The 24,353-nt window shown below is 42.6% G+C and overlaps 1 protein-coding gene across 1 annotated transcript; it reads left to right on the forward strand.

Moving 5' to 3' along the window:
* Positions 1 to 26: 26 nt before the first annotated feature.
* Positions 27 to 20,882, forward strand: TRIB2 (tribbles pseudokinase 2). Its single transcript, XM_082276562.1, has 4 exons — positions 27 to 97; positions 944 to 1,362; positions 5,337 to 5,629; positions 18,529 to 20,882. Exons 2-4 carry the CDS (start codon positions 1,093 to 1,095, stop codon positions 18,995 to 18,997), a joined length of 1,032 nt encoding a protein of 343 aa, XP_082132688.1. The 5' UTR covers positions 27 to 97; positions 944 to 1,092; the 3' UTR covers positions 18,998 to 20,882.
* The last annotated feature ends 3,471 nt before the right edge of the window (positions 20,883 to 24,353 follow it).

The following is a 24,353-nucleotide window of genomic DNA, read 5'->3' on the forward strand; positions in this document are numbered from 1 at the left end:
CGGGCGGCGGCGGCGGGGCAGTCGGGCTGCGCGCTGGGCACCGTGCGGGCGTGCGGCGGCCGGCAGCGAGCACGGAGGCAGCCAGCGTCCCCGCCACGTAAGTAGTTACTGATACGCCGGGGGGAGACGGTGCCTCGGTGGAGGGGAGCGACGCGGCTGCCCCTCTCCTCCCCTTGTCCTATCCCCAAGGGAAAAAAAATATATAATCAAACAAAATTTGCTCCCTGCATTTATTCTTTTAAGCGATTCCAGTTGAATACCCCCTATGGTCTTCCGCTTATCGCCCTCCCAGCCCCTGCAGTAAGAACTCGGCCCCTTCTCGCCGCGCCGGTTTTTCTTTTCTTTGTGCGTGAACTCCATTAAACGCGGCGAAGGCAACGAGCCCCCGCTCACAAATCCGCTGTGCAGGGGGAGCGTGGGAGCGCTCTCTATTCCCTGGTTGCACTTTTTGTTCTGTCGCGACAACGCCAGCACGTTCCTTTCCGCCAGCGCGGAGCGGTGCACGCTGCCCCGCGCTCCGCCGCGCTCCCCTGGTGCCGGTGCGGCTCCCCCGAGCCTCCCGCCGCGGTCCCACTCCTTTGTCGGCCCCAAGTTAAATGCTCCCTCGCTGTTTTCGCGGGGCATTCTCGGAGCGCCCCGGGCGCTAGCGGCGAGGCTCCCGCGCCATCTACAGCCGGGCCGCGGCAGCGCGGCGCTGCCGGGCCGTAGGGGAGCGGAAGGACGGTCCCGCTGCGCACACCGCGTTACCGACCTTTTGTTGCCGCCCGCGCTGCGCGCCCCGCGGGAGCGGCGGCCGCCCAGCCCTGGCCGCGCCGCCGCCCGCTCCTCGGCTCCCCAGCCCCGGGCGCCGCTGCCCCGCCGCCGCGCTGCTCCGCGCCGCTGCGCGCCCGGCCGGCGGCGGGAACAAAGGGCCGCGGGCTGAGCGCTCTCTCCCTGTGCCCAGGACGCGGCGCTGAGGCTGGTCGCCCGCCGCCGCCGCGCTCCCGCTCCCGCCCCCCCCGCCACACAAAGGCAGCCGCAGCTGGACGGGCGAGGGACCGCGCTCCACGCCAGGGCTCCGGTGTAGCGTCTCGGCTGGTCTCCTCCATACTCATGAACATACAAAGGTCAACCCCTATCACGATAGCACGATATGGGAGACCGCGGAATAAAACCCAGGATTTTGAAGAGCTCTCGTCCATACGGTCCATCGAGCCAAGCCAGAGTTTTAGCCCGAATCTAGGCTCGCCGAGCCCGCCGGAGACCCCGAACTTGTCGCATTGCGTTTCTTGCATCGGGAAATACTTATTGTTGGAGCCTCTCGAGGGAGACCACGTTTTCCGAGCCGTACATCTGCACAGCGGCGAGGAGCTGGTTTGCAAGGTAATGCTTCTCCTTGTTCTCCCCCACCCCGGGTTCTCCCCTGTCGCGCCTGGGTTTCCCGTGTCTTGCAGGAGGGCGAGCACGGCCGTGTACCTCATTTATTGAACAGTGGAGAAACAAAAGGCGGGGAGACAGGATTAAAGGCGCATCCTGTAACTTTTCCCTCTCTCCAGACAATGGCCACGTTTTAGCGGTGGCCCGGAGCCAGGTCTGCCTTCTGTTGGCAGGGGGATATTGTTCTGGAAAGAGCCGTTCTTGAAGTAGGTTTTAACGTGACTTCAGACCAGGAGAAAGCCTCATCTTCCCCACTCTCACTTTTCAAAATGGAGTAGGGAATCCCCAGCTCATTTTCAGGTGTTGGGACCTGCTGGCTTCCTCGATTTTTACTGCCCCCAGTTCTGTGTGTTGGGGTACGGAAGAGGATGGAGAAGCAGGGGGTGGGAGCCGACTGCCACCAGCTTTGTCTTAATAGTGATTTAAAAACAAGAAGCACATCTAATTAATCAGCCTGAGCTCCCTCACGGTGGAGGTTGTTTGCAAACAGCATCCTCCCCCATTGCCCAACTGAACAAGAATAAAACCTGCACACCTACGGGTTTTAGAAGTGCAGACAGAATAGCTATCCCACTCTTTGTAGCCTGCCGGCTTTTCTCTGCCTCCTTCCAATTTTCTCCTACTATTAAAAGGTGAGCTGTGGGAAAAAGAAATCCACATGCGTGCACATCTGTGGAGGGATGTTTTTCTCCTTTTGAGCTGAGGGAATATTATCCTTTGTTCCCAAATTGCGATTCTCATTGTCTATAGTGAGACAGACTTATGTCCAGCAAACTGAAGCAGTACCCAGTAGTAGTTTTTATAACTACGTAGCAAATTGCAACCTTGCAACACATGCTGCAGTGTTTGTGTTATTCCCAAAACATGGAATTATGCCATTTGGCAAATTTCTAGATGGAAAAGTAGATGTATTGTAGCTTACTAGTATTCCAGGGATTAATAATAGTGTTGCTGACTGTTCCATACTTTCTCATAGTTAATTCATAAAAAGTTATGGACTAGGCTGTAGCAGAGAAGTGAAAATAATTGCTCCTCCTTGCTATTTGTGAAGATTGGAGTTCAGAGGGCAATTTAAATATGCTTACTGATTGAGTTATAAAATCTGAAATTAAGGCAGCCTAGGACTTCATGTGATTATTTAGGGGAAAAAAGGCCCATGGCTTTGCAAAGAACTAATATTGCATGCTGAACTGGATGCTTTGTTACTAAACTGAAACAGAACATGAGAATTTCGAGAATGAAAGTCCAGCTCGATGCAGTAGTGCAGTGCTGCACTCTAGGACATTGCCATTTTTTCATGAAATAAACAGATCCCACAAAGCTGCTGCTCTGCATGAAATTCTAGGTGAACTTGCATAGCAAGTGGTAAAGCCAGGGCTATGCGCTTCTTTGTTTCCTGTTTGGTTTGCAGGATTAAGGCACTGTTTTGATAACAGTACGAGCAGTATAACTGCAGCTCACAGAGACTGGGCTGTTATTTTTTTTCCCCTTCCATTTAAGCTGCTAATGTTTTTGAGCTGATCCTGACATTTGAATAGTATCAGTTTTTCCATATGTGCGAGGCACTACTAGCTGTGCTCCAAAAATATGATCTTAGCCTGGATTGCTAGTTTGTGAGTATGGAGTTGTCAGTCCTGAACTCAGCTTAATTTAATGTGCGCTTTAAAATGCCTGCAGTATCATGACAACTGTTTGTCAAGTAGCCTTCCGGCAAAGAGACCTGCTCTCTGGTATCTTACTGAAGATGCTCTTAGAGATTGCTTGCAGAAACGCTGGGTTGGATAACAGACACATACTGATGATTCTCGAGATTCATTTGGCTGCACCCACCGACTGTACAGATCCTGTTATTTGCTTCAAGGCTCTGTGGCATCCAAACAATGGTAACTTCTCACTTCCAATTCCTAGCGAGAACTAAATCAAACTGCAGCTTATTGGACATTTGCTGAATTGAGGCCAGGGATCTTAAAAGCTGGGATACAAAGAAGCCCTTTATAGAAGGTATTTGAGACTGTAGCAGGATGATAGTGCTTCCTATTTACCCCCTTTCAAACACAGTACTGGTACATATCCAGAACTACTTATTTAACATAGTCTGAGAACCATAAAATGTAACTAATTTACATTATGATAATCTGGTTTAGGAGAGAATTCTGGAAAGACATTTTTTCACATGAGGATTTGAGCTACATGAATATTCCTGCTTAAATTTTATTTCAAATTTTATTTCTTCTACAAGTAGCTGCTTGTAGAAGAGCCATTCACTTACAATGTAGTAGTTAGAAGTTTTGAGATCCAAATATCAATGAATTCTCCTCTGGAATGAATTGCACACCAGGGATTTTAGCAACACCTCCTCCCTGCCCTGGTTCTGCTTCCCTGGTGCGCCATGTCACCAGAATGCCTCGGTGCTAATCCTCCCCCCGTAAAATGTGCTGGGTCTGTTTGGCAGTCTGCCTTTAAGGTTGTTTTTCCCTGTGCCGGTGTATGGCAGCGCAGGTATGGGATGAGAGGAAAGGGAGGGGGTGTCCCAGTTTCTTGGGATTTGGGTCCTTTTCTGTTGAAGGACTTTATTAGGATTGTGCTCTGAAGCATTAAATGATGCGGGTTTTGAAGCCTCAAGTAAATTTTGATTGAACTGTATCTTTCTCACTCAATTTTTAAAGCTTTAGAGAAAGCAGGGAGAGATTTGCTTCTCAGAGAGGATACAAATACCCACTATCAGAACACAAATGCTAGAATACAGAAAAGAAAAAAACAATTGAAGTTTAAAATAGTGGTTAGAGAACTAGACCAGTTCTTCATTTTTATATTTTGTTCAAAGGACACATGACTACCTTAAACTGTTTTTACCAAAGAAACAGAACACCCACAAGTAAGTTACATATTAATTGAATTTTTATGCTGGTGGAAATGCTAATCCTTGCTTTGTAGTTCTCTGCAGCAGGTATAATTAAAAATCACTCCTATCAATACTTTGCTCATAGTCTCTTTCAGCACACACTGACTTCAGTTATTCTCAATGAAGTCTTTCATTTTCTTGTAATGTGGTCTTTTCTCAATTGACTCAAATACTGATTCATTCGTCATCACTAGATTATAGTAACTTTTTATATTTGGGTTTCCCAGCAGCTTTTTTAGTTCTTACAGCTCATTCATAAGATCAGTGATAACATACTTAGTAGTAAAGGGACACTTTGCTTTTAATGGAGCACTTGATTGAAATGCAGAGAGTTCAGGGTGGTTTTGTCTTTGCCTTTTGAAGGGTGTTTGTCTGTGCTCCAACAGGCAGAGCTATTTCCCTTCTGATCTTATAAACAGCCATTGTGGAACTGAGAGTTGGAAAGTGAAAGTGACTTTGCTGTTTTTCAGAGATGAAAGAAAGGCAGGAAGTAAATAGGAATAGCAATAGATGATACTTTAAGCCTGAAAATCCTTAAGGCTTTAATGGGTTAATAAAATCAGAAGAGTCAGGCATGTGTATCAGGGTGGATTTAATGTGACAGCTTCTCTCAATACAAAGCTACTGGCTGTATTTTTTATAAGTTTATTTGGATGGAAAATAGAAGATAAACACGTTTCCTTCTGAGTATTGCCCTTATACATCACTGGTCTTCACAGCTTAATTTAGATTACATTCTAGATGTGAGCAGCTGTTAGCTAATCTAACTATGCTTGCTACCAGTTTTGAAGACTAGCCTTTCCTGTTAAGGTTATGTGTGTCTTCTGTGTGGGGTTGTACAGTCTGCTTTGTCTTGTCCTCAGTCCCGTGAGCTTGTAACATCCTGTTTACATCAGTGTAGCTTTTAGCAGCAACATAAATTGTACTTAGAGATGGTTTTGTTAGCAGAATCAGATGTACCATGACTTCACTGTCCTTCATGTCACTAACTCTGGCTTTACTGTCATTGTTCCTGCAGGTGTTTGATATTGGCTGCTACCAGGAGTTATTAGCACCATGTTTTTGTCTGCCTGCGCATAAAAATATCAACCAAATTACTGAAATAATTCTTGGGGAGACAAAAGCGTATGTGTTCTTTGAAAGGAGCTATGGGGACATGCATTCGTTTGTTCGTACCTGCAAGAAGCTTAAAGAAGAGGAGGCAGCCAAACTCTTCTATCAAATAGCTTCTGCTGTTGCACACTGCCATGATGGTGGACTGGTACTGCGAGATCTCAAGCTGCGAAAATTTATTTTCAAGGATGAAGAAAGGTAAGAGTCTCCCTGACTTTACGGCTGGGGGTGCCTGAGGTCAGATAGTTGGAGTTGCAGGACATTGTGTCCTTTGTTATTACTGTACCATTTGTTTGTGGTGCACTTTATTCTCCTTTGCAACCTGATTGTGGGGTGGATGTGCCATTTTATCTTCTGGCTTAGGTTTTGGAGCAAAGTAAAGTAAATGTAGAGCACTGTTTGCATCCGTGCTTGGTGTCTTCATCTCCACCTAGAGGAGTTTTCTCATTCCTCATGGGGAGACATCTGCTGCAGGAAAGCTCTGAAAGAGTGTCTGGTTAAGAGCTGTACTATCATAAAGGCTGCTGGTGTTAAAAGAGGAAAGAGGATCGATCCAGTGTGATAAAGAGAACTGGGGGCTGAAATGGCTCATTCCAGTGAGGAGGCATAAAGAGGAAGAATAGTCAAGTGTTACCTGTAGGACTGTTCTGAGGATATCTTGTTTTCCATCCTGGAAGGGTCTGGAGGCTGCTTGTAAGGGTATTATGTGGTCACTAATCGTACTCAGACTAAAACTGCCTTGCTCTGTGGGTGCTTGTGTGTAGTATCAGCTGCTGTGGTACTTGGGGAACTACTTTTTTTTTTTTTTAATAATATCACCTTTCTACACACCCTCCTGTGTAAATGATTTGGGGAAGGAGTATGGGAAGACAGGGAAAGAAATAGCGCTGTATGCTCTGGGTATATTGTTGAAGTATTCTTTCTGATGTGGAGCGATAGTTATACTGTTGTACCTGTGAAATTTCCTATTTCTTTCCTTGTATTTACCAGTCTTCTTTGTCTTGAATGATGAATTTATTTGCAACTTCCACGTAAGAGCAATAAATACTGTCAGAATAATGTCAGGTTTTCACACAGTGATTAAATTGAAAGATGACCATAAAAAAACCCAAAAACCATGTAAATGGGAGCAGAGTCTGCCTTTGTGCTTCTTCCTGTCTTAGTAGACGATGGGAATATGTTTAGCCCTTTTAATTAAATCCTAAAAATTGTCTGAAAACTTGTTAAACTGCTGCAGAGTGAAATGAATGTTCTGGGGAGCTTTGTTAAAAATAACCAGTGAATATCAATCCTGTTTGTGGGAATTGCAAGCAAGAAACAAGTTCTTGAAGTTCTCTACAGGCTCAGGAAGTTGGTGATCCAAAAATTAGAAAAAACTAATACACAATTCATTCAGGAAAGAGGAGTTCCTGGTCTTAAAATAAAAACGACATCATAGAAATGATCATCTATCCCGTTTAAATATTCTCTACTTAAATTTTATTGCAAGCTGAGTTTTGCAAAATAGGATTCTCCTTTTAATCTATTTGCAGCCTGAAAAATAATACATATTTTCACTTCTTAATTCAGTTCAGACAGTTGTCCACAAAGCAAATAGCTTTTTTAGTTCTTTATTTTTCTACCACAACCCCAATGTCCGATTGCCCTCTCATCCTTTCCAAATAAATAAGCCTAAAATGAAACTAGCTTAATGTCTATTCATAGAAAAATGCAGAGAAGGTAGATATAAACTGCACTTCCACAACTTTTATTCCCAGTTTAATAATTAAACACCATTGTAGCACCTCTGATGCAGATAAGAAGGAAACTTGTGCAAAATAGCTGAGAGGGGGGATTGTTTTCTGTTGTAGCTGATAACATCCTAATGTTAAAGTGGATTTTTCTTCCTGGGGATATATGTAAACCTGTGGGGTTTTGCATGAAGAACAGAACTTGGAAAAGCTCCTCTGAGAGAAGGCAGTGTGAGCTCAGGCAGTGCAGTGGGAGCAGACACAGGCCTGTGCTGAATGCTGTTGAACTCCTACCCTGCTGCTTACTAGGAACTGAATGCAACACAGGAGGCACAGGGCCAAATCCTTCAGCCACCCAAGAAAAGTGGTGTGTACTGTAATAGCAGTGTTGGCTTTTATGAATGTTTTTGACTTAGCTGTTGTCTGCAAAATGACACTGTTACTCACTTTTGAGCATTGTCTTCTAATTATACAATAATTCATTTTAAAGGTCAAATAGGACTTGCTGGTTATTTTTAAGATAATCATAATGCGGTTTTCTTCTGGATATAATGCTGGTTTGTAAGTAGGAAGGTATTGTAATCCTTTCTCTGCTAAATAAACAGAGATGAAATAATTTGAGATAGAAATAGAATGAAACAGCAGTGACTGCCTTTTTTCACATCCTCTGATCATCATACTGTAATCAGTCATCACTTTCAATCTGCTGCTATATTTAGAACTGAAAAATCTTCCTGGTCCTCCTGAGTTCACAGAGGTGTTTGTGTGTTGCTTGCACCCCTCTGAGCTCCCATTTGTCTGAGGCTGCTGCTGAGGATGCCTGTGTGCCGAGCAGTCCTTGAGGAGCTGCCTTCAGCAGCAGTGCCTGGCAGACGGATGCTGCACCATCCCTTGCTCTTTCGTACTCATAATGAACCAAAGAGGGAGAGAAGAGATAAAAATGATGTTTTGAGAAATGTGTGTGAACCCTGCTGCTGTGCATCACCTGTTCTTCAGTGGAGCTCTTTCTTAGTAGTTCTTTTCCTATTTCTTCAAGGCTGTTTTTCTGCAATTCTTTTTAAGTACCTACCACTTTGAAACTTCCTCTTCTTGAAGACTCTCATGGCTTTTATTTTGGTAGAAGAAAAGATGGAATATCCAGCATGCAGGCAACACATGAATGGAAAACTTGCTGGGGTTTTTTTTTTTTGGTAAGATGATTGTCTGCTGTTAGCTGAGAGCTGCCAGACTGGAGGAGCCAAAGGGAAATGTGAAGGTTAGATGGAAGCAGTTCCATTTGTTTAAAAAAGAAAATCAATTAAAGCATTTCTTAGTACATTTTCTTCCATTAATCCTAATGAGGTTCTGGTAGTTCAATAGGAAAACAGAGCTGCTGAAGTTCTGCAAGTGGGTGCATACAGTGTTGAAATTCTTTTTTACCCCATTCCCATTACCTAAATTACAGCTGGAATTTGCAAAGATGGAGCTCCTAATCTAGCCAGCACCGTGAGTGCTCTTTGCTTCAACTGATGTCCCTGCTAAAAATGCGTGTTACTTGGATGTTGCAAATCACAGTGCCTTGGGATGTTTGTAATGAGCTGGGAGGTAAGAAGGTGGAATAAAGTATTGTTGTAGGCTGGTAGCACTGAGCATTTTGTAGGGGCCCTAATGGTACTAGAGGTGTTCTCTTAATGTGCTAAATCAACGCCAGACTGTGATCGTGTTTTACACTATGGCGTGTGTGTATGTACATCAGTGCTTGAAATGAAACTCGGAATTCCAGTGTGGGAACAAACAGAAACAACTTGTCTGTGTTTCCAGGTAATTTATAGTTTCTTTAAATCCTGGACTGCAGGAGTTTGAAGATAGGGTAAATCGCATTCCATAAAAATGATGTGTGCTGTTGCAACATGGGTTTTTTGTTTTGTGTAAAAGGTAGTACAGTTGTGGTTTTTAGGGGGAGGTGTGTCTGTGGATCCCTTTGTAAACTACAGGTGAAATAGCCAGTCTTGTAGTATTGAAATTTCAGAGTTAAACTCCATAAACCTGCAGCTGATTTGATGAAGCAGAAGTTCTAAGACATTACAGCATGGCTGGAAATGTTTTGTAAGACTGGGTTAGGAAGCAGCAGCACATCTATTAAATGAGCACAGTGGCTTCCAGAACACTGAAAATATGGAAAACAATGCTGACTTGCCATGTTGAGTCTCAACAGACTTTCTAAGGTACCTCTAAGATACTTGAATACTTCAAAAACTGTGTCCTTACACTTCAGAATGAAACTTGAAGCCAAAACAGTGGATGACCTACAATAAAACGTGGTCTTATCTGTTTTCTGCTTTCATCCATGTTGCTAAATATTTTTTGTTCTGGGTATTAAGCCAGGTTGATGTTGTATGGCTCTTGCTTTTGAGTATTTTATCTGTGTTTGTGGCATGGTATTTACTGTTTTCCATGTACAGCCTGTCCTCATAGTAGGCCCTTGGGCAGAACAACTGTGCCCTTCTCCTAGCTGGTGTCCCATAATGATGTTGTAGAACAGGCAGGTTTTTCTGGGTTGTGTTAAAAATAGTGCTATACACAGTATATAGCTAATAAAGCAGTTCATCAGTCTGATCCATAGCAGATGCTTTGAGAAAGAGCCATCTGAAGGATCTCAGAATTAAATGAAGCATTTCTGTGTTGGTTGTTTCAATGGTTTGCTTAATACAAGAACATTTCTGCTGTCAGGGAATTATTAATTTCTTTACTGCATTTTTAAGCCTTTAATTATATTAAAATATTAGCTGTCGTAATATTTGAAGCTTAAAGACCTTGTACGTTCATCATACTTGTTGAAGGGAAAATTAAAATAATTTTGGTATTTAGATACTGTAATTTTCCTGTATTCTTTGAGTAAATATGAGGCAGGTGGGATTCAATAAAAATAAATAGGATTTGACACTTTTTGGTCTATGCCAGAGGAATGCAGCCAGTACAATACACTAATTTAGAAAGCCTGTGTTAGCATAACATATTTACTTGGTGCTCTTAGAATATTTTTTTTCCTCTATAATTTCTCAGCTTTGAGTGGATGATGCTTTAACATGACTAAGTTATGTGGTTCGCAATCCTCATGATAGAAACGTCATCTCACAAAAAATACAAATGCATATGCCAACCTTTTGCATGTCGACCTTTCATTTTTTTTACAGTTAGTAGTAATTTTTCTCTCCCAGCGTTTGTCAAATTGTAATGTGGTTAGCATCTTTTTCATCAATGTGTTAGGACTTGCTGTTACCCCTACAGTTCCATAGAGAACATGCAAAAAGTCCTAGAGAGTCCTAAAGTGGAAGAAAATCAAACAAAATGGGAATGCTCTTAAAGTACCTGAAGATTTGTAAATAAAAACAGTCTTCATCTGTTTTGTCATGTAAGCACTTCACACTACCCTGAATGGGGCCACAGGGCCAAAGAGCACTGGTTCTTCAATAGTGGAGAATCACAGTTCAGATTTCAAACCAGAAACTATTATTCCTAGAATATGGGAGGAAGGTGAATTTCTTCATGGGCAGCAAATCTTTGCTGTCAGGCTGAGGGTAGAAGATGAAGTGGTTGCACAACTGTTTTCCACAGAAGGGTTCGTGCCCCCCTCTCCCTTTATGTGGTTTGGTTACTAAGTCTCTATTCTCTCACCATGTTCCTGGGAGCAACACTGAATTTGTAGGGTGTGTGGTGCCCTTCCCAGTTGGAGGAAAGAGGGAAGATAGCTGCAGATGGTGAACATCACACTGCCCTGTGAAGTTCGTAAATCTCCCCCTAAGGGCATAGGTAGTCATAGAGGTTAATTGTTGCGCCTAAGGTTCTAAATTAAAGCAAAAGCCAGGGAAGATTTGGCTGCTGGCTGGCCCTGGGATGGGGATGGGTACTCAAGTGGACCTTGAGTCAGCTCAAGGCCTTTCAGTGAGATCAGGAGTGTCAAGAACCTTTGCTGTTGTACCCAGTGCTGGGGTTTGCAGGAGGTTTTATCCCTGGACTGTCTGTGGCTCATAGTAGGGCCTTGTCTTCACTCTCTCTGTTCAGGCAGGATGCTGCAGTATGTGTTGGCTGGCATGCCAGTCATGGGTGGTGCCTCTTCTGAGATGCCCATCATGGGAATGATCTCTGATGAAAGGTGCTTTGTAGTCCCTGGAAGTAGATGTGTCTTAGGACATCTCAAATTGAGTTCAACAGCTGGTCCTTTCGAAGACTTAAAAACCTACATCCATAAACTTGCTGCAAAATGGTCCATGTTGACTTACGAGTGGAGACTGAGGGTAGTGTCTGTGGATGTCTGTGCTGGGGGTGAGGAAGGGAGGCAGGAGCCCAGCTAGCCACAGCTACAGTGGATTGTGAGAGTGAAATTCTTCTGCTGCTTTCTCTTCTAATTGTTCTTATTATCTATCACACTGGGAGATTACTTCAGGCTTGGGAGGGAGAAGAAAGGTGGAGATTGTAAACAGGAGCTAACCTGGGGCATATTTAGTCTTAAGCACCTGCTTTTTTGGTAGATTGTATTGCTTGGAAACAGGACTGTAGACATCTAAGCAAAAGGTTTTTCAGTAAGGTTGTGAAATAATGGCATGGCTGTGCCTTAGAGATGCTGAGTACCCATCGTAGGCTCAGAAAGTGCAGGGCTGTTTTAACAACATGCAATTATGTTAACAAAATTGTGGTCTTCTTTCCCTGTGGAGCTTCATCGTGCACTGTATGAAGAGATCTATAGAAGATGGGGAACACAGCATACGGTTGACAGCACAGCCTTTTAAAATCTGATTATCAATGTGATCTAAAAATATAAAAGTGAGGTGGTGAAGTAGCTGTCCTGAGCCAGATTCTTATAAAAAAATGGATTGCTCAGGGTAGTGTAACTGAGCTCCTCTGTGGAAAGATCTGCACTGGATTTCACAGCCTGCACCCCAACACATGCATCACTACCTACCTACTCTCTGGGGAACATGTTTTGTGGTTAGGCAACAGGGGCATTGGAAGAAACAAAGTACATGGCATACAGGACAGGCTGTTTCCAGCAATCATATTTGAGTGTCGTAAAGCTGAGGTCTGGGGCACCAGCCCTTCCTGGAGGTGAGTCAGAGCATTTTTAAGTGGAATTCCATAGGAAAAAAACCCAAACCAGCTTAAAACAAGTTAAAAGCTCTAAGTTGCTAGGTACTGCACATCAGGAGGGGGTGAAGGCAGGGCTGACTGTGCTGTTAGCATCTCTGTAGAGGAAGGGTGGGGGAGATGTAATTTTTAGAGGCTTCCTTATTGTGTGGAAGTACCAGTGAGGAAATCTTCCCTTAGGAACAAGGTTCATCCTGTAAACCTGTGCTGTCTGCAAGTCCCAGTTGTCTTTCGAAACATATCCTTGAGCCTGTTTCATTATGCAAGAGACTGTTTATCTAACAGCCTTTGTGCAGAGTTTGTTTTTTTCTTCCCCGAAGTTGTGTAGGATGTTATGTGGTGAACTCCCATGCTCTGTGCTGTTACAAACTGGAAAGGGATCTATTGGTAAAAGGAGCAGGATTTAAATTGATGTCATAACATTTCCCCCCTGCTCCTGTGTGCCTCTCTGCCCCCAAGGAGATCAGGTAGTTGTGAGTTCAGAACGAGTCTTTGCACCAAGCTGCAAATCATCTGCCTGGGGTTTCGTTACCGCCTTCCCTGTCTCACTGGCTCCCTGATGGCAGCTTACTTCTGCATTATTTAGGAGAGATTCCCTTAGTTAAAAAAAAAAAAAGTCAATTAGTGAAAGATAACTGCTTCCAATGTCAAGCTTGCCTTTTATTTTTTTTGCCTCCTTGTGACTCTAATTGTGTGCATGCTCTTCTCATCTTTATGATGGGGTGTGAGCAACTGACCTCGATTAAGTGACCTGTAAATTATTGGCCACATAGGAGCAATCCCTGGTCTACTGGGCAGTCAGTGGCTTGAGTGCCTCTACCTAGGGAAAGGCTTTCCTGGCCTCAGTCAGAGTAATACTGAAATATGAGATAACATTGCTTGGGTGCTTTCAGTTTTTACTGTTGGAGGAATATTGTGAAGCACCTTTAGAAATTGCCATTTTATATTTACCTGCAATTGTATTAATAAAATGGCAATTTAGATGGCAGTGATGGTTGTATCCTGATTGCTGGAGTCTGCTGCATAGAACCTGTAAGTCTGGATCTTCTAATTTGACCCAGCCTAAGTAACAATTGGATGGTGTGATGGTGTATGTGGAGTGTCCATAGCAGGATGGCTCCTTCAGTCTCTTCCCAAAGCAGCTTATTTGGCTGTCATATGGGGAGTGTTGCTGTGCAAAAATTGTGGGTCTGGTCTGCAGTTAGTGTTCCCAAAATGGGAAGGGTGGCTGAGGTGTTGTTCAGGTATTATTTCTCATACAGATGGCTTTGGGGACAGACTAGAGGCAATTGCTTTCATTGTTTCAGGTGCAAGCTCCTTTACTAGTGACTGCTTATTTCACTGCAGTGAAGATATTTTCCTCTGAAACACTCAGACTATCAGTTGTTATCTCTGCTTTAAATGTTCTAGATTTTTTTTTTTCTCCTGCTTTACGTGTTTAGAGCCCTCTGAATAATTCCACTGATTTTGGTATGGAAATTGTTTGCTTTTGGAGAGCAAGTGTGAATGCTGGATTCTTTGGTGTCAAAAGGCAGGATAGCAATTTGCTGGTAGTCCCAAAGCTCTGCAGGGAAGAATAATGTGAATCTGTTGGAAGAAGGTGTGGGATGTGCAAGAAAGGCAGAGGTGAGTGCTAACTCAGGAGGTTGCACTGAAGAATCTTCTGGAAGACGTTTAATTGATTAGGTTTTGTTACATTACTGAAGAGCAAAGTCTGAATGCAGCCAAGTAATGAATGGCATATTGATAAGAAACTCAGAGTGGTATTGTTTTTCATGGGTTTCCCTGACGGTTTCTATGGGGACAAAGACGCATTTCCCGTCCGAGTGCTGCTGCTGCCCTCTGATTGCACTTCTGTGGTTTCATTCACCAGTAATGGGAAAGCATTCATAGGCAGAATAGCTTCCCCTTTTTACATAGCCATGATTCAGGGCTGTATTTTTTTTTAATGCATTAAACTAATGCAGTGTTTTATCAATGATCTGATAGACTCATAATGCTCTTTTTCCAAGTGCTTATTCGGGATCTGCATTAAAACTTGAAATTATGTATTGTAATTACATAAGTGTTGGCAAAAATCTTTGTTGCCCTACAGTATGTGTACAAACTGATTCTCATCCGGCTGTGGCAGTAGCTTAAATTTGAACTTCAGGGATTAATTTTGTTGCAACTGTTTGTCGAGCTCAAATGCTGGTGCTTTTGGAAAACTTTTTTCTCTTGTGGGGATCCTTTAGTTGACTAATGTGAGTTAATTATTTAGAGAATAAGAGGTTTCTGGAGAATTATTTTTCTTTTTCCTTTTTCTTCTCTGTGATGGGAGGCACTTCAAAGTTGATTATGATTTCACATCTCATGTTTGGTTTTGCCTTAACAAACGTCAAATTTCAGGTTGTCCAGTTACTCTGCAGTTGGATGCACTCCCCACCCTTTAGTGTGGAGGTTCTGTATTCTCAGAATCGACTTGTAGTTTTCAGGGTCTGTTTGTTGTTGTTGGCTTTTATTCCTTTTCCTGGCTATTTGATTTCAGTGCTTTCTGAGAGAGTGTGGGGGAGAGAGAGATTGCTTCTCATTCAGTGTGTCTCTGCATTTCTGTGTATTTAGACCTTGACTCCCCTTTTTCCCATTCCTCTCCATACTCCCTGCCTGTTGTCCCCTCCCAATAAAAAACCCAAAAAACAAACCCAAAAAACTCTCTTGCAGAAAACAGAGCTCTTTTAGGCAGTGCTTGAAATGCAGAGGAAGGGAAGACCAACAGAGCTGGAAGCTGTTTCTCGCAGGGATGGGTTGCTGCGCACTGGGAAATAGCAGCTCCTGAGCCAGGCTGCTCCTTTTTGATTGCCTGAAAAGACGTGAACTGACTGATAAAAGGGGAGCGAGAGTTGCCATGTACACCTGCGCAGTACCCAGTGGTAGCACTGCACAGACTGCGTTCCATCTGCGAGGCTGAGGTGGGTGAAGTCATCTGTCACTGAAAATGGGCTGCAGTGGGTCTGCCCAGCCCCAGTCCTGGCTGGTGGTGAGGGGTGCTGGCAGAATCACCCTGTGAGCTCTTTCTATTGCCAGCTGTGTCAAGTCAGACAGCCCTTCCTGTACTCCTGTGCTTTCCTTGCTGTATGGTTGGAAAACCTGTGTTATCATCTAGTGCAAGGACACCGGGCTTTACAAATGAGACTGGGAACCACCCGAGTTATGTCTGGGTGTAACTGGGACAGGAGAAAGCCATACTGAGGCCATGCAGCTGGCAGTGTGTGCTCAGGGGATGCAGGCCCTGCAGTCAGCCAGAGAAATGTGTGCCCGGTGCTGCAGGAACGCTGCCGGCTTGCAGAGGAGCCATTTCACCACTTGCACCTTGCACACAAGGGTGTTCCTGGTTGTGAGGGTTTGGGGGCTGACCAGGAGGAAGAGGACTGAAGGTTGTTTTTTTGTTTAATTTGGGACCTTTTGTTTCCTCAAAGCCTTTCAGCTTAGCAGCATGAAAAACCCGGTTTGAGTGCTTTCGTCATTTGCCCACAGCTGACAGAGGAGCAGGCAGATAAGGGCCAGCTGTTGTTCCATTTGCTTGCTTAAACAAAACCTGCTGTATCGTGTGGAGGCTGCAGCACCTTGCAAGGAAAGCAAGACAGGGGCATGGCTTTTGTGTGCTGCTTCTGTTTTATTATCAAGAAGTTATTTCTTCTCTTGGAAAAAAATACGAATTTTTGACACACCTTGCAGTCTGCTCTCTGTGGTTTTGTACTGTGTCCGTTGCAGGAAATGAGAGATTAGGGAATTCCAATAATTTTATGTAATATAAAAGCTTCTTATTGAACTGTTTTTCTAAAGTCTTTGGCAACTCCCAGAAATGTAAAATAGGATGGGAAAGTAAACAACATTTCCCTGTGCTGTTGACACTGGGATGGCAGGCAAGTGTGTATGTGGGGGTGAATTCCCTCCTGGAAGTTGTTTATAAATAGCCTGCTCTGCCCCACTCCCTGTGTGTGTGTTCCGCTTCTGTTAGTTAGCAGGAGTGAGTTGATGCTTTCCTGTCTGGCAGTTCAGTGACTTAATGCATGTTTGAGTAGCTGGCCTCACTGTTTTATTGCTACACATGCTTTTCTATGGAAAAACTGAGGTGGGCAATGCAAATGGAACCACAACTCATGTCCCTGCCTTCCCTTTCATTTCCTCTTCTCTGTTCTCTGCCCTCTTTGGCATGTTTTTTCCCTCTGGGCGTTTCTCCTTGCTTCTCTCCCTATGCTGTGCAGGTGCGGGAATGTGTCAAAGCTGAGCACTGTGAAAGGACTCTTCTCAAGTCACTCTCCTGTTGTGGACCCTCTGCTTTGTGTACAGAGGGAAATTTCTGTGGTCTTGGTAATTGTAGTTCAGTTTCTCCTTGCAGCCTACTTCCTGTGTGAGGCACTGCTGTTGTAAAGTATTGTTTGAGTGCTAATGAGGGGGTTGTCCATGGCCAGAAGTACTGTTAGGCTGGCAGTGGGAATTAATGAGGAAGCAGGTGTGTTGAGCAAAGCTCATCAGAAGTGAACTGGAGGAGCAAACACTGGCCTATTTTAGGAGAGAAGGAGCTGCCTTGACACACTGTGCTTGGGAGCCAGGTATTCGGAGTTCTGTATTTATGACTTCCTCATTTGGGCCACGTTGCCAGAGGGGCTTTCACCTCTGCTAGTAAATGTATCTAGCTGTTGAAAAGGTCCAAGTGTCATGAAAGTTTATGGCACAGTTGCCTCTGGAGTACTCCACGGAGTAAAATACTCTTCTGTTGGTTCAAAAAAGATAGGGTTGAGCTGCCCTGGAACTAAATCTAAGCCAAAGCTGGCCCAGATGTCTTTTGCAGCTCAAGCTCAAGCAATGTTGTCTTTGGTAAACATTTAAGAAACAAGGCTCTCCTTGTCTATTTTAATGCCTGTTAAATTACGTGCTTTAGTCAAGAGACGCAAGTTCTGCTTTCTGGGATGAAATTCAGTCCCTGCCTGTGAATGTCTGTGGTATGGGAACATGGCCATGACACAGGGCTAAGAGTGATTGTAACAGATCTGTGGGGTTGAGGGATGAGGGCAGTAATACCCTAAGTTGAATTATGACCCCAAATTGTTGAAAGTCTGCAGTACTGCTAGGTCACTCTGCCATCCCAAGGCACTGGACAAGCCCTGTTGCATTGTAGTGATTCTGTTCTCAAAACCATCCTTTGCTGGGAAATAGTCTAAAGGTTACTTGGTAATCCTTTGGATACCTCCAACAGGGAGAGATTTTTAAATATAGATATGGAGCCTAGCAGTGAGAACTGAATGGAAAGAAAGGTTATGTTCATCTAGTGCTATGACAAGCAGCTCTGCATCATTTTTTCTGCTCCTGTGTGATATCCATAAGGGAAGAAAATTCTCTTGCAGAGATAATTACTGCAGCACAGTGACAAGTTCACAGTGCTTTGCAGGCAGCAGGAGTTTGCAATCTAGATAAGGCATCCCTGTCATCTCTGCAACTCCTTTGCCAGCTTCTCTGTTCATTCCAGTGCGAGGAGCTCCTCTGGCTTGCCTGGGTAGATAAGCTTGCTGTTAATCTTGGCCTTCACCTCACCTATCTCCCTTTGCCCAAAAGTCTATTTGGGAAGACTGAAATCGGTTAAAAGTGCTCTTCCTTAATTTCTCTTAAAATTGTTGGGGTAAAGGAAAATGTTGGTTGGTCAGAAGGATCATTTAGGGCTGGAGTGACCATTTTATTACTGTTAAACCTTGTGGAATTACAGGTGTATGAAGCAGCTTTGCCAGCATGAAGGTATCAAAATAACCTTGTGTAGTTAGAACATGATTTGTATTTGGGCATGAATCCTATGTGGGTACATTAGAGTGCAGCCAGCACAGAAAAGATCTTGAGGTTTATGTCTCCTTTTGGAAAACATGTCTACGTAAAATTAGTCAAAAGCATGAATATGGCACTTCCTTTTCTCTTTTTAAGAGATAAACTTTTTAATGAGTTTACTGGACATAACTGTATTTGAAATCTTGTATCTGTCTGTGTGGTAGTATTCCCTATATGTCTCTAATATATCTAACCAGTATGGAAGAGACAATATCAATTATCTGTTACAAGTGCTGCGAGTGGGATTTTAAACTGATTCACTTCTGCAGTCGTCAAATTTTGTAGAGTATGACTATTACAACCATGTAATTGCAACAGCCAGAATTTGTGTTTGATCTTTGCTTACCTTGATAGTGTTTTGTTTTTTTGTTTTTTCTGTTTTTTTGCCCGCAGGACTAGAGTGAAATTGGAAAGCCTAGAAGATGCTTATATTTTAAGAGGAAATGATGACTCTCTTTCTGATAAGCATGGATGCCCAGCCTATGTGAGTCCAGAGATCTTGAACACAAATGGCAGCTACTCTGGCAAAGCAGCGGACGTATGGAGTCTAGGTGTCATGCTTTATACCATGCTAGTTGGACGCTATCCTTTCCATGACATTGAGCCTAGTTCCCTCTTCAGCAAGATCCGTCGTGGGCAGTTTAACATTCCAGAAACTCTATCACCTAAGGCAAAATGCCTCATACGTAGCATACTGCGTCGAGAGCCATCAGAAAGGCTGACTTCACAGGAAATTCTGGACCATCCATGGTTTTCTACAGATTTTAATGTATCGAATTCAGGATATGGTGCTAAGGAAGTATCAGATCAGCTGGTGCCTGATGTCAACATGGAAGAAGACTTGGACCCATTCTTTAACTGAGCACAAAGACTGGTGTTCAGAAGGTACACAACCTGGAGATGGACACATGAAGGAGCCCTTCCTGACCGCGTTCAATCACATCCTGCATCAGCCTAGCTTGGTAGCAAAAGACACTCAGAGGTCCTCGGATTGAGAAGGAACCTCCACAAGGAGCTAATATAACAAATGTAGCATGGGGACAGATTGGGGGGGCGGGGGGAGCTTGCTATCAGGTTAGATTGATTTGGAGGAGAAAAGGCAGCATGGAGCAATTGTAGCTTCTCACCTTTTTGGAGCCAAGGAGACTGCACATGCCAATTCTGGTGCAGCTGTATCACTCCTGTTTCTGTTTCATTAAAAACAGTGGTAATTCACAACAAATAGAAACTTTTGCCTCAGCTCACATCTTGGCATCGCACTGTTAGATATTTAACTTCAGCCATTATTCAGGGAAAATACAATTGGCTAACTTTTTTAATCAGATGTCTAATAATTAATGGGATTAATATAAGAAAAAAATTAGGTGCACAAAGATGGACATGAAAAGTGGGTGCTAAAAACAAGCAAAATTTCAGTTCATGTCTCTTGATAGCTATTTTCAAGTCATTTCTTCTAAATAAACTACTTAATATTCTTGTCAGGAAATGACATTTTAATGCTTTGTTCCCTTAAGGGGAAGTAACTGTCATTTAACAGGCTGTTCTGTTTTGTGTCAAATGGTTTGTTGCAGGAAGCTATTATAACTCGAACTTCCAGATGCATTACTGCTATAATGGGGGGGGGGGGGAAGAAAAGAAGAAAACTGTATAATTTTTTTTTAAAGATATGAGATACTGGCTTCCATATCTGCCATGCTGCACGTATATGACTAGAGAAGGCAGAAAGCCCTTAATGGTGTCTTCATCTGAGAACCAATCTCTTCTTTACTGACTGGCCCATGTGTAAATAGAGGGCTCTTTATTATTGAGGAAGAGTATTCTGGGTTTTTTTCTTTGAATTCCTTTAAACTTGGGAATAGAATTGTTTGGTTTTGATTTTTGTTTATGTCCAGACTAAGAAATAAGAGGGTATTAATAAGCTGAACATTTATATTACAGATATTCCTCTTGAAACATACACAGTAATATGCACCTTTTGTATTGTCAAGACTTATTCTATTTATTGAAGAAAATGTCACAGTAGTGATATATTAAGCCAGTACTTCAATTACGGGTTGACTTGGGATGACATGTTACATGCTGTAGTTAACACACTTCTTTTCTGTTCAGGTATTTCTGTCCCTAAATAACTTTTTATTTAGCTTCTTTTTTTTTTTCTAGATAGCTTTATTTGATTTAGACTGGCAAATGTTTTTATTACTGCTTTTATATTGCTGTATGATATTGAAATCTCTTGGCATAAATATTTGTGTTTCCAGTACCTCAGTTGTTCTGATATTACTGCCTGTATACGTTTTGTGAAGTGGTCATGTTTTTTGGGTAGGTACATGTGGACTCTGTAGTATGTAAATGTTACTTGAATTTGTGCTTAATTATAGTATGTGGCATGTGCGTACAGCTACTTGGCATTTGACGTATGGATGCTATTTGCCTGCCTTGCAGGAAAGTTATGGTCCCACTCTCAAGAGGATGTTTCACAGTTCTTTATCAAGAGACAAAGCTAGCTGCAGCTGACCTGCCTTGGTTCTATTTTGGTAACTAAGAATATAAAGGAGTAATGTTTTTACACTCTGAAGATGGTGCTGTGTCAAGAAGGACTTTTTTTTTATTTTATAAGTACCTTATAGGAGGAAAGATTGGTGATGTGCATGGTGGGGTTTTACTGCCTCTGGTGCTTTGTCATGTATTTGGTTTCATGTTTTTGTCCTAATCTCTTCAATAAATAAAATTGTGCATATTTAACTAAACTTCAGTGGTGAACAGTATTCTTACTGAATGTCTGAGCTGCTGCAAGAGTTTGCTCTGTTAGGATCATTCAGCTGGTATTTTTTGTGTTGCTGACAAGCTCTTTTGCCAGTCCCATGAGCTGAGAAAACTTAGCACTTACATTTATTTACAAGGTAACACTGTAACCCTTTTCATCAAAAATTTTACCATTTGCTATGAACAAAACTGGCATTTATTTTATTTTCTTTTGGCTTGTCCCTGCCTCTTACCAAGCCCATTTACCTTTTTTAGAAGGGTATTGAAATGTGTTGAGAACTTTGGTGGTGGGAGGCTCTTTGGCTGATGAAGAGAGTTACCAAAATGGAGTGAGCTGGAATTTGCACTTTCCAAAATCCCAGGGCAATGTGCATCTTGCATTTGCACCTCAGTTCCAGACAGGGTGGATCTGAATTAGCACCTCCTGATTTCATGTCTTTTATTTAAGGCCAGATTCTGTTTCTGTCATTTACCTTAATAATTAACAGATGCAGGTAGTGACATCATACATAAGAGCATGTGGGGTAAAATAAGGTGCTTTGTGAATGTGAGGCAGGACAAATGAATCCTCATCTATTAAAAAAAGTTTGAACTAGGCTTTGATTTGAACCACAGTGCAGGCTCTTTTCAGCACCTCTGTAGTTTGAAAAAGCTATAGGTGGCTGACAGTCACCCTTAAAGAAACCCCCCAGCCTCAAGACTCCCCATTGCAAAATAAAGATTATTGCACCAAAACTGCTAGCACAGGGTTTATTGTCAGCCTGGCTAATTGTGAACTACATGATTTCATCCTAGGTAATTCCTGGCATGTGTTTGAGCCGGTAGGTTGAGAATTAAAACTGTTGATTATAGCACCAACCAGAAATGTTATTAACATGTAGAAACACTTAAAGATCAGTTTTTAAATGATCTGTATGCCTGCAGCCAAAGTTTAAATTACTTGAAATTCTTTCAAATCAAACTCCCACAATAAATGTGCTTTATAGAATAAAACCAGATTGTAATCAGTCATAGAGAGAAGGGGAGCACTGAGGATTTCCATCTCCCCCACTAAAACTTCTGTGAACAGCTTCTGTTCTGTTTGGGTGGAAGTAGTTAGACCTTATTTTTCAGCAACCTGCATGCTTGCTTTTTCACTGCCAGTAATTATACGGAAAATGCAGCTGACTAATGATTGCTCATTTGCAGTGAATTTTTTATTTGAGGATAAAGCTTTCTTGGTTTTGCTGCAGAGGAATCCTTTGGCAGCTGAAGTCAGTTTTGTAAAATGCTGAAGGGTGTCTTGTTTTTGGAGCTTCCTTGTTCCTAAATCTAAACCCAAGAGAGGGATTTGTGATTCTGATTCCTGGCTCATTTTTTTTTTTTTATTTCTGCTTCATGGGCACTTCTAGTCAAGTACACAGGTATAGCACTGCTTGCTGCAGAAATGCTTGAGACAGCTTTCTTAGTGCTGCTCAACCCTCAGTGTGGGTAGCAACTGCAGTGGGATTCAGGATTTTGCTGAGCAGGCTGTCAGATAGTTGCCTCAGTCCTGGGGAAAAGGATGATCATCTCACAACTGTGCAGGGTGAAAAGCCATGTCTACAAACAAAACCGTTTCACAGAATATGACCCCATGGCAGGCTTTGGAAGCCCTCCATCCCCTCCTTCTCCTCTACCCCTCCCGACTGAAAAAAAAGTTTGGGGTTTTATTTAGTGCAAAATATATTCTGTTGGTGCAGCACTGTGTGTGATTTCAAGCTACAGGCTTTTCTTCAGGACTGCACAAACAAGTGACAATTACTCCTTTGGCACCATGATGTCATATAACCTGATCCCTTAGCCTTGCTGAGGTGTGCATGTGTTAGGGAGATAAACAAGTCAATTAAAAATGCTTTCTCTTGTAGATGAAATAACCTTGGTAAACTTGTGTTTCTGGAAAGAAAAAAACTTAAAAAGCCCAACCCAAGACTCTTGAATCCCAAACTGCACTTTCCTGGCAATTGGAGAGGAAGGGGATGAAATGTGATGCCAAGGAAAAATTATTAAGAAGGGAAAAAAATAATACTCTTCATCCTGAAATGATTGTGTTGAAATTTGGAAATGTATGAGTGAGCTCTGTGACTAATAGCATAATGCATACCAAAAGAATTAGTAATGATCAGTTTTTTATTCTTAAAATTTTGGCTAAGATTTCTATGAAAAACTTGCTAATTTAATAAGTGACAGTCTAGCTAACAACATAACTAGCTTATAACTTTCCTAGTCTTTCAGTAGAAGCAAATGTTGAAAATTAGTAACACGATGAGACAAATTGAAATCAAAGTGTAAGAAAAGTGGGGTATAAATGACCTGTAATATGGTGTAATTCCCCTGGAACAGGAGAAACAGCTGAGGAAAATTTCTTAAGAAAACCCAAACAAGAAACCAAAAAAACCTTTAAACCAGGCCAGTTCTGCCACTGCCACTTGCTTTTCCCAATCTTTTTAACAGTTATGTTCTTGATACCAGTTTCCGTGCCTCCATTTTGGCTTTTTTGACACCTGAATTAAACAAATATAGGCTATTAGAGTGAAATTTTGATCCTCTAGAGATGCCTTGCCAGAGGCCTCTATACAAGTTTGAAACTCTTGGCCGTATTTGACTTGTAAAGTTTTCTGTGTATTGGTGAGTGCATGCAAATGTGTGGAAAATTACATTTACAGTGATGGTAGTATAAATTCTGAGAAATTAATTTGATATTATTTGCGCTGATACAAATGAGCGGAATCTTTCTTAAGGACCTAGATAGGGCTGACTTCTGTGTTGAGAGGTGTCATTTATTCTTTATATTACTCAATTTAAATTTGTTTAGACTCCTCTCAAAAACTGGCTCGATACAGGAGTGGATCCCATTGTTCTGATTTTCCTGCCTCCTTCACCCAGCATCTGTAGCCAGCAGGGCAAAAGGAAATAACCTTGGTGTGGCAGCTTGTGGAATAGGTAATAGGTTAGTTGCTACTGTGCTTATTTCTGCTCAGGAGGTTAAAGCATTGCAAAGCTGCTGCTGACATCATTCCAAGCACACAAAAGCTGACGTCAGTGGCACAGTCTATTGCAAGGTGTTTATCTCCATCTGATTAGGCTGGCAAAACGTGTACTGAGAGAGCAGTACACAAAGAAGGAAACTCTGTTTGTCCATGCTTCCCACTCGCCCTGACATCAGAGTCAGTCCTGGAAAGACTGAAACATGTTGATAAGGCTCCTGTAAAAATCTGTGGTGCTACTATTGGGAGGGACTTTTTTCCATCTGAATCTCCAAGCATCAGTGTTGAGCACATAATTTATTGCAGGTGGGTGTTGGGCAGCCCCTCCTTACAGGGGAGTCCAGGTCTGAACTTCTGGCATTCTCAAAGCCTATCAAAGTGACAAAATAAGAAGGGATGCTATGACACAGAGCATAAACATTCCTCTTCTGCCTGCTGCTCACCTAAGTG

This window comes from Coloeus monedula (genome assembly GCF_965178545.1).
Source record: "Coloeus monedula genome assembly, chromosome: 2".
Lineage (NCBI taxonomy): Eukaryota > Metazoa > Chordata > Aves > Passeriformes > Corvidae > Coloeus > Coloeus monedula.